The sequence below is a fragment of the Convolutriloba macropyga genome, chromosome 12 (assembly GCF_964194025.1).
Source record: "Convolutriloba macropyga chromosome 12, txConMacr16.3, whole genome shotgun sequence".
NCBI classification, from domain to species: domain Eukaryota; kingdom Metazoa; phylum Xenacoelomorpha; order Acoela; family Convolutidae; genus Convolutriloba; species Convolutriloba macropyga.
In genome coordinates this window covers 33,628,446-33,638,251 of record NC_134479.1, presented here as the reverse complement: position 1 = coordinate 33,638,251, position 9,806 = coordinate 33,628,446, and the positions used below count along the sequence as shown (strand labels likewise).

The 9,806-nt window shown below is 38.5% G+C and overlaps 3 protein-coding genes across 3 annotated transcripts in view; all 3 read right to left on the bottom strand.

The window, feature by feature from the left end:
* The window catches only part of LOC142350602 (uncharacterized), a 3,050-nt gene extending 2,926 nt beyond the window's left edge, over window positions 1–124 (bottom strand). Inside the window, exon 1 of the mRNA XM_075402492.1 lies at window positions 1–124. This exon is cut by the window's left edge and continues 483 nt beyond it. Within this exon, the coding sequence (XP_075258607.1) occupies window positions 1–39 (39 nt within the window). The 5' untranslated portion in view covers window positions 40–124.
* Window positions 125–2,654: 2,530 nt separating this feature from the next.
* Window positions 2,655–5,111, bottom strand: LOC142350471 (uncharacterized). The gene has a single exon (XM_075402322.1). It carries the CDS (start codon window positions 5,109–5,111, stop codon window positions 2,655–2,657), a length of 2,457 nt encoding a protein of 818 aa, XP_075258437.1.
* Window positions 5,112–5,261: 150 nt separating this feature from the next.
* Window positions 5,262–6,647, bottom strand: LOC142350470 (uncharacterized). The gene has a single exon (XM_075402321.1). It carries the CDS (start codon window positions 6,645–6,647, stop codon window positions 5,262–5,264), a length of 1,386 nt encoding a protein of 461 aa, XP_075258436.1.
* Window positions 6,648–9,806: the final 3,159 nt, after the last annotated feature.

Genomic DNA, 9,806 nt, shown 5'->3' with positions numbered 1-9,806 from the left:
ATCGTCCGGAATTTGTACAGGTACGGTCGGTTGTACCATTTTTGCGCAGAATAGTAATTAATCAAACAACGCCAAACTTGTGAATTATTCTTCTGATTTAAGCTAAATATAATTTTGGTTTATATAAATAGCAGTGACGATTACAGAGTAGAAAAACGGTGTGTAAATAGTTTATTCTAAAGTTATATGTGAACATATTATATACACTTACGTTACCAAAAAGCTGCGTAAAACTAAATATAGTTTTGAAAACGTCCGAAAAAAGAAAAAATAAATAACGGTTTGAATTGAAATCAGTAATCTAGTGACGCGTAAATACAGCTTTAGTTTTACAAACGTCTAGTTCATGGCTTGTATTTTTTCATACACCTTTCTCACGATACTGCTCTAAAAACGATCCTCTTCAAATAGAAAAACAGAAAACTGGAGCCCAGACTATTTTTCTTTGACCACTCAATTGAGAAACAGAATTAACAAATCTTCTGAAAGTGGAAAAAACTCAAACTTTATTAAATTTGCTGGCTACCGGATTATTCTTTGAGACTGAAATCTATGGGAAACTATGAACCATGGATTTCGGTCTCTCCACAGAAACTCTTTTGAAGAATTGTCTAAAAATCTATCAGGACGTCTTTTCAAAATAGTTAAAATTGAGCTTTTCAGAATGATTGAATCTAGTTAAATAGCTTTGCTGTTTATTTTGAGAAGAATGCTCAAAAAACAATTACTTTAAAGTGAATTTCTCTAAACAATTAAACTTTTGCAAAAATTTCTGCGAGTCAGGAACTCCGGTACGTACGAAATCTATCAATAAAGGTTTCAATCTAAGTTGTATTTATTAGTCATTTTCTATAGTTCTTCTCGACTATCCAAACGTTGACCAGTTTATTTTTGTCGACATAGAAACAGATCCGTGAAGAATTTCTCTTAACTATGTATATTTATGTACGAAATTAGGCCCCGATATGTGCGTTTGCAAATAATAATTCAGTTTAATTTTGTTTCTAATTTTGTGTTTTTTGAGGAGGCTTTTGTAGATAACTTTGATAAAACATTAGCACGGGACTGAACAAAAAGCCCAAAATTTGATTTAACGGATATGGGAACAAGTTGATTTATGTCGAATTGACGAGTTGTTTTCAAATTCTGGCAATTAGATTTATTTGTCGAAAAGAGGCTAGCGTGGTAAATGGTGACTTTGAGAATTGTAAAATGTCATCAATTATTGTCGCAAACTTATTTCCAAAAGTAGGCGTCGTGATCAGTTGTAAAAATTTTCCAATTTTGAAGCACCTTAGAATGGTTGCTAATAACTGTCACTGATGTTCGCACGCACATTAAGAGCTTATTTTGCAGATGGAAAATTAAAAATAGTGAAATTTCGACGTCTTTTTTTTATTCGTGGCGATCTGAATCGTAAAAAGCCTCTGAACAATTGATATGTTTATTCAGTTTTTGAATGAAAATACAAGAGAAACCCGGAGTCGGGATCATTTAAAATTCAGCGTTGAATCAGGAAAAAACATGCTTTATGTTTATGATGACAGTATCAAGATCATGGCAATTTATGCCATGAAAAGGGTAACTTTCAGCAATCATTTATGCAGTTGATATGTACATGATGACTTTTGTTCATGCGCATGTTAATTAACATCCTGTTTTCAATATGTGCATACATGTAATTAAGTCTGCCTTTAAGCTACTCAGAAAGCGTAACACCCACGCTAATCGTTATTTGAAGGACGCCGCCACTCTTTGATCTCATTCTAGCGCGCTGCATTTAAATGCGTCTCTGCAAAATGCGCTCTGCTAGTTATTACGGCTGATATTAGTAGTGATATGGCGTGATAATTGAAGGTTCATCAAAAACTAACATAAAACATTTCTGACACAACATTTGACATCTAAACAATCTTTAAAACAGGAAAACTTAATGTATTATTCAAATATTAACTAAAGTTTGTTCATAACTGAAATGGAAAGTATGAATTCGCCCACATATCAAAAGCTGTCATAATTTTGGCATTGCTCGTGACATTTAGAAAGCGTATTGACACAACGCAACTGATTGATCGTATAATTATATGGCAAAAACTAGATGGAATTCGAAAAAGGGAAAATCCGCCGTTCAGGGTAAAGTTGCAAAGTCGATGAACGAAATGAGCATCGAGACTAGCACCAATGGTTAGAGTATCAAGTGAAAAGTATGCCCAACCCCCCCTTTCAGGGTCCTAAACTCAAGTCCCTAGGAGCTAGAGCACTTCAAAAATACAGCACTTTTTCAAGGTCACCCGACTATCGGAAACAAAAGTTGTGACCTTGAGATGAAAACTATTGAAACTGAAAGCACCGCATAAGGGAATGAGAAAACATATGAGAAATATACACCAGTGACCTTGACGGTCTTGCACCAAGGTTAAATATTATTTTTTCCAACATTTTAGTATGTTTTTACATTATTTCTAATATTAAAAATGCATTATTGATCGAACTTGACCCAATTCCGTCGCTCTAGCAACTGAGAATTGCCGGTAGAGGGCATAGCTATATACTCATCATAAAACGATCTAATAATTTGATATAAAAAATTTAAAATATTAGTTTTGACCGCAACACAGCCGGCCCAGTTTTTGGTCACAAATCCAAAAATAACATCACTTGCGGTCACAATTTACAGTGATCAACTTCACAATAGGTCTTTTGTAGCTACCCGTTGCAGTTTTTACTAGCGCTGATCTGGCTATTTGGTCGTCACTCTTATGAACTTCTTGAATTCTTCCTAACGGGAAGTTGAATGGATGCACATTCTTATCGACTATCCAAACCAGGTCACCAGTTTTTGGCTCGATAAGTTCCTCCTTGGCCCACTTCCTCCTCTGCTGTAGGCTTGGCAAATACTCAGACATCCAACGGTTCCATACGGCAACTAGGATGCTATGTTGACCTCTGAACAGCTTTCTGTAACTCGCAGTAGTTCCAGAAAACAACGCATTTGGCCAATTAATGCTAATTTGACCTATCAGAAAGTGGTTTGGTGTCAGTGGCTGTAAATCGGTGACATCTCCACTAACATCCGTAAGTGGTCGGTTGTTCATTAACTGCTCAACTACACAGAGTACTGTGCGAAGTCTGTCTTCAGTTAAGCTCTGTTTGCCGAGAACATTGTACAAAGCTTTCTTGCAAGATTTCACAAGACGTTCCCATACACCTCCAAAGTGAGGAGCTGCTGGCGGGTTGAAGGACCACTTGATGCTCTCCTCTGCCAGTCTACTTGCTATTTCGTCTTTCCTGAGCTCCTGGAAGGCTTCCTTGAACTCTCTAGCCGCTCCAACAAAATTTGTTCCATTGTCAGAGATTATTGACTGAGGTTGACCTCTTCTTGCAATGAACCTATGAACAGCACCAATGCAAGCTTCAGTGTCCAAGCTGTCAACCAGTTCCAGATGAACAGCTCTAACACTCAAGCAGGTAAAGAGACACACCCATTTCTTCATTGTACGTCTGAACATCTTTACTTCAAACGGTCCGAAATAATCGACACCGGTATTTGTGAATGGTCGGACATTATTCGTCACTCGGTGTGTCGGTAAATCACTCATCTGTGGAGTTTTACCACTAGTAAACAGTCGACATGTTACACAATTGTGTTTCACTGCTCTCAGCGCGCTTCTTAATCCAAATATCCAAAATTTCTTCTGTACTTCGTTCCGAATATACTCCACCCCTTCGTGATGAAAAATTTTGTGCTGATAGCTCAGAAACAATTCGACTGCTCTATGTTTGCTAAGCAAAATAAAAGGGTGTTTTGTCTCGAATGGTAAATTAGTTCTCCTCAGTCGTCCTTTTGCTCTCAGGACACCGTTAGAATCAATGAATGGAGATAAGGAAACAATTTTGCTGTTTGAAGAAACTGTTTTCTTGGATTTCAAGTCATCAATTTCTTTAGAATAGACTTCCAGCTGAACTAATTTCCAAATCAGTTGTGCAGCTTCTTTTAGTAGTGAATGCACTTCAGAGTTCTTTCTGGCAAGTGATAAAATCCAAGCAATTGTTCGCCTCAATCGGTTGTATTGGCTGTATCGTTTCCAATCGACTACACCAATTACTTCGTTTACCACGTAAACTTGAACATTCATATCCTGCTCGGCTGGAAGCTGATTATCTTCGTTTAACAAGATTGGTTGTAGCAGCCATTCTGGACCCTTGATCCAATTACTGTTGGCTATGTCATCCAAGCTGAGACCTCTTGTTCCAAGGTCGGCTGGATTCTTAGCACCTTCCACGTGGTGCGATTCGTCCACAGTTGAAGTGTCGAGTATTTCTGCTACTCTGTTTGCAACAAAAGTAGGCTGTTTCTCGTTGCTCGATCTTATCCACTGTATAACTGTTGTAGAATCAGACCACATAAAAACTTTATGGAAATGAATTGAGTGTTCCTTCATGATTGTGTCTTTCAGTCGATTCCCGGTTAATGCTGCCATGAGCTCAAGTTTTGGAATTGTATGATGCTTTACAGGTGCAACTCTGGCTTTTCCTATGATAAAGGATACTTTACGCTCTGATTGATTGTTTTCTGTTACAAGATATGCCACCGCACAAAATGCGTCCTCTGAAGCATCACCGAAAACGTGTAACTCATTTCGAATGTTTTCGCTCGACGTTTCATACCATCTGCTGGCTTCAAACACTTCACCGGCATTCAATTCTCTTACCCAATCCGAGAATTGATCACTGAGGTTCTCGTCGATAAATGAGTCCCATTGTTGTCCTCTTGTCTGCCATATGCCTTTCAGGATTATTCTTCCACGGATAACAAATGGAGCTAGAAATCCCAAAGGATCAAAAACGCTAGAGACAATTGATAGCACTTTTCGCTGGGTCCAATATTTTTCAGGCTTAAACTGTAAACCTCTGCATACTTTCAGCGTGTCGGTTTTATTGTTCCATTCTAATCCAAGAATCGTCAGGGCCTTGTCATGTACTTCATCTTCATCAAAATTAGTAGCCCACTTATTTAGTTTGAAACCACCTTTTGCTAAAAGAGCAATTAATTCTGCTTTGACGTCAGCAGCTTCTTCCCGACTCTGCATCGAGACAAGTAGATCATCCATATAGAAGTTATGGCATGCTATGTAACTAGCTCGATCTGAATTTTCAGCATTGTCCGTTGCACATCTTTGTAGCGCAAAGTTTGCACAAGTTGGAGACGATTTAGCGCCAAATATATGTCTGTTGTACTGATACGTTACTAATCGGTCATTTTATTCTGACCATAGAAATCGTAGAAACTTTCGATCTTCCGGTCTGACTTCAACTTGAAGGAACTTTTCTTCAATGTCGGCACTCAAAGCATATCGGTTCTCTCGGAATCGTGCCAAGATTCCCATCAGACTGGCTAGCAAATCCGGACCTGCTAAAAGCATGTCGTTGAGACTTGTCCCGCGAAATTTGCTGGCTGCGTTACATACTCTTCTCACTTTGTCGGGTTTGTGAGGATTCAAAACTGGGTGATGTGGTACATACCAGACTTGTTGATTGATTGTTGCTGCCAAGTCGGTGCTAGAAAGAATTGAGATATATCCTTTACTAAGATCTGAGTTAATTGTTTCTGTATGTTTCACTTTAAGTAATTCGTCTGTCTGTAATCGACGCTGCAACCCTCGAAGTTGTCCCAAAGCTGATGAAAAGTTGTTGGATAAAGCTGCTTGTTCACCGTTCCACAATAAACCAACTTCATATCGTTCGCCGTTGAATTTGATCGTTGAACTTAGAATCTCGGTGGCTAGTTTGTCTTCTTTTGTTCTCTTGTCGGCAACTTTAAGTGTTCCGTAGGACTCCATATCCCACCACTTCTTGACAACTTCAGCTAGTTTCATGTCGTCATTGTTGGCTACATGACACGCTGCGCTGAGTTTTAGCTGATTAATTGGAACTGGACCACTGACTGTCCATCCAAGTGGTAACTTAATAGCCCACGGTTTAATCTCACCGCCATTTTTGTATTCAACGGGTCGAATCAGTTCATAAGCATTCTGGCCTAGAATGATCGCAACTTTCTTCAAATCGATCTGCTTGAAACCCACACATTTCAAGTAGGGATACTTTTCTTTCATCTCCTGGACATTGTAAACGCTTGTTCCAACTTCCAAGTTCTTTTGACTGTGAATTGTGAGTAGCTTTCCTTTGTCCTGCATACAGTTAGCCGGCCCAATTGTAGCATGAACCGCTCTGCATGTTGTAATTTGTGTGCCGTGAATTCCAGTAACATTTAACGACACTGGTTCTCCACGTATTTCAAGCTTTTCTAACAAGTCTTCATCCACCCAAGTCTGAGTGGACCCCGTGTCACAAACAGCAAGAGTATCTTCGAATTGTCCTTCATCTCCGAAGATTCTGACACGTGCTATTTGCATTAAACCTCTTATTGACTCCACATTGCTGGTTAAATTAGTCACTTCAGTCTTGTTAATAGGTTTCAAGTTTTCCGACCTTTTCTTGTAGTGAAGCAACTTGTTGTGGGTTTTCTCACAGCCATCAACGCCACAATTTCTTTTCCTTGGACAGTCTTTTGCTGCATGGTTATCAGCAAGACAACAAAAACATAGCGTCTTTTCTTTAACGACATTGTATCGTTCATCTATTTTCATGTTCTTGAACTTATCGCAGTTCCAGACCCTATGATTTAAACCTTCGATAGGACATTTGTTTTCGGTCCGAGTTTTATCGTCATTTGAACTGAAGGCTGAATCGCTGGGCTTTGGATTTTTCTTGAAATCAGGTTTCTTACTGAAGTTTGTCGTTTGTGTTTCGAATTTTTACGATGTAGGCGCACAATGAACCAATCGCTCATGTACTTGCGCGTCTTCTTGCAACCAATTATTAAACTCGACCAGGTTTGGTATTCGTCTTGCTTTGGTTGGGGCCTCTATAAAGGCAAACCATCGACGCTTTGTATCTAACGGCAACTTGCTGACCGCAATATCAAGGTTACTAGAAGAAAACAAGTCGTTCGAGTACCCAAATTGCTGTAGAATGTTCACAAAGGTTGATACCGTATCAGCAAACTCTATCAAGGATGATAAGTCGCTAAATCTAACCTGTGGGAAGTTCTGAATTTTGGCTTGTGAAGAGACAATGTGATGAGGCTGGCCAAACTTTCTTTGCAGTGTGTTCCAAGCCTGATCGTACATTGTTCCAGAGTAGCCCATTCCATTGACAGCTCGTTTTGCTTTTCCAACAAGCAATGTCTTCAAATGGCTCATTTTCTCGTCTCGACTAATACTGCTGCTGTGTATTGTAGACAGAAACATTCCACTCCATTCAGGCCAATCCAATGGATTACCATCAAATTCGCGCAATTTTAATTTTGGCAAACTTCTGTTACCATTGTTGGTTGGTTGGGAAAAGATATCATTACCGTTGTCCCTTGGAGACAAGAATGAGTTTGAATAGGCGTATCTATCAGGTGAAAATCGTCTATCTCTGCTTCCCAGAGGTGTACTTTGAATTCTTGTTTTCTGCTCAAATGGATTTTCGATATCTTCTCCTGAACTGTACTGCTGTTGATACTTTGTTAAACGATTCGAATAACTATCTGTCTTTAAAAAAGAACTTGATGGACGCTCCACTTCTGGCAGTTGAACTTTGAGGTTTTCTGCGTACTCATCGTATTCCTCGTGAAGTTCTTTCGGGGAAAATTCGTCATCAGACTCTGTTTCATTTGATTGTTTAGATTTGTCAGAAGTCTCTCCAGAAGAATTTTCTAATTCGGCTTCCATCAAGCGAAGTTGAAGTTTTTCCTCAACTTGTCTCATCTGTTCTTCGTGCTCTCTTTGCTTTCTATCAAACTCCATTTGAAGCTTTTTGGACTCGATGTTGGCCTTCTTTTTGGCCTTCTCCTGTCTTTCTTCAACTTTCTGGAGCTTTAGCAATCTCTTCTCCTCCTCTCTTGCAAGCTTGTTCTCCAATGAGTAATTACCAGATTTACCCACTTGACTTGTGTTTTGAGTCGGCCTGTCGCTTTTCTCTTTCTGTGAGCCACTGCTCACAAGGTTTACGCCATTGTCCTGAGGGGTACTGTCCGTTAGAACTGCTTCATTTGGAGCATCTTCCGCCAATGTGGTGAATGTGGAGACTGAAACTTCTCCAAACGAAACCATTCTGTTTTCTGATGCTGCTGCTTTTAGATCGAAAAGATTCAAAATGTAGCATTTGTGATCCGTTAGACGACTTCTATAGTCCATACATTTCTCTGTTACCTCAGAGCAACCAGTCACACCGTGTTTGGCCTCTACTTTACTCAGCTGATTGAGTAACTTGTCTTCTTCTTCGAAGTATGCGTCAACTTCAGATCTAGCTCGAGCAAGACGATAGTTTCCTTTCAACAATCGTATCAACTCTTCTCTTTTTCTTCTGAGTTGGTCATACTTCTGATTCAAATTAACCAAGTCCAAAGAGTGCTCTTGACGGCCACGTCTGAATGGAATGATGATTTTTTGTTGGGAAGATGCTTGTTGTTCTGATGAAGAAGGCATCGACTTCTTGGCAACCTTCTGAGATTTTGTCGACTTCTTGAACATTTTGATAATAAATAAAAACAAATATTATCTTATTAAATGTCCGGGGAGAATACGGACCATTAATATTACGGCTGATATTAGTAGTGAAAAACTAAAAATATCTTTACGCACGTTCTGGTTCGTTTAAAGCTTTAGAAACTTTTCTTGACTGTAATTTCCTTAGAATTTTTTGCAAAACTTTAACAAAATAACTTGAATTTCGTAACTCAAAAGTCATACAACTTGACCCCAATTACACTAATGCTCGCTCTGTTAGTAATATGTTCACCAGATGACATTTATGAGTGGTAATTAAACATTACATAACTGACATTTATAGTTAAAGGGAGTATTCTGTTCAGGAATTTGATCTGTTTACATAGCAAATTATTAAGTAAATATGAAATTAACCATATTAAGACAATGATTATGTAGAGAAGTTGAACGTTAAACATAGCAATATGGCGTGATAATTGAAGGTTCATCAAAAACTAACATAAAACATTTCTGACACAACATTTGACATCTAAACAATCTTTAAAACAGGAAAATTTAATGTATTATTCAAATATTAACTAAAGTTTGTTCATAACTGAAATGGAAAGTATGAATTCGCCCACATATCAAAAGCTGTCATAATTTTGGCATTGCTCGTGACAATTAGAAAGCGTATTGACACAACGCAACTGATTGATCGTATAATTATATGGCAAAAACTAGATGGAATTCGAAAAAGGGAAAATCCGCCGTTCAGGGTAAAGTTGCAAAGTCGATGAACGAAATGAGCATCGAGACTAGCACCAATGGTTAGAGTATGAAGTGAAAAGTATGCCCAACCCCCACTTTCAGGGTCCTAAACTCAAGTCCCTAGGAGCTAGAGCACTTCAAAAATACAGCACTTTTTCAAGGTCACCCGACTATCGGAAACAAAAGTTGTGACCTTGAGATGAAAACTATTAAAACTGAAAGCACCGCATAAGGGAATGAGAAAACATATGAGAAATATACACCAGTGACCTTGACGGTCTTGCACCAAGGTTAAATATTATTTTTTCCAACATTTTAGTATGTTTTTACATTATTTCTAATATTAAAAATGCATTATTGATCGAACTTGACCCAATTCCGTTGCTCTAGCAACTGAGAATTGCCGGTAGAGGGCATAGCTATATACTCATCATAAAACGATCTAATAATTTGATATAAAAAATTTAAAATATTAGTTTTGACCGCAACACTAGTTATGCC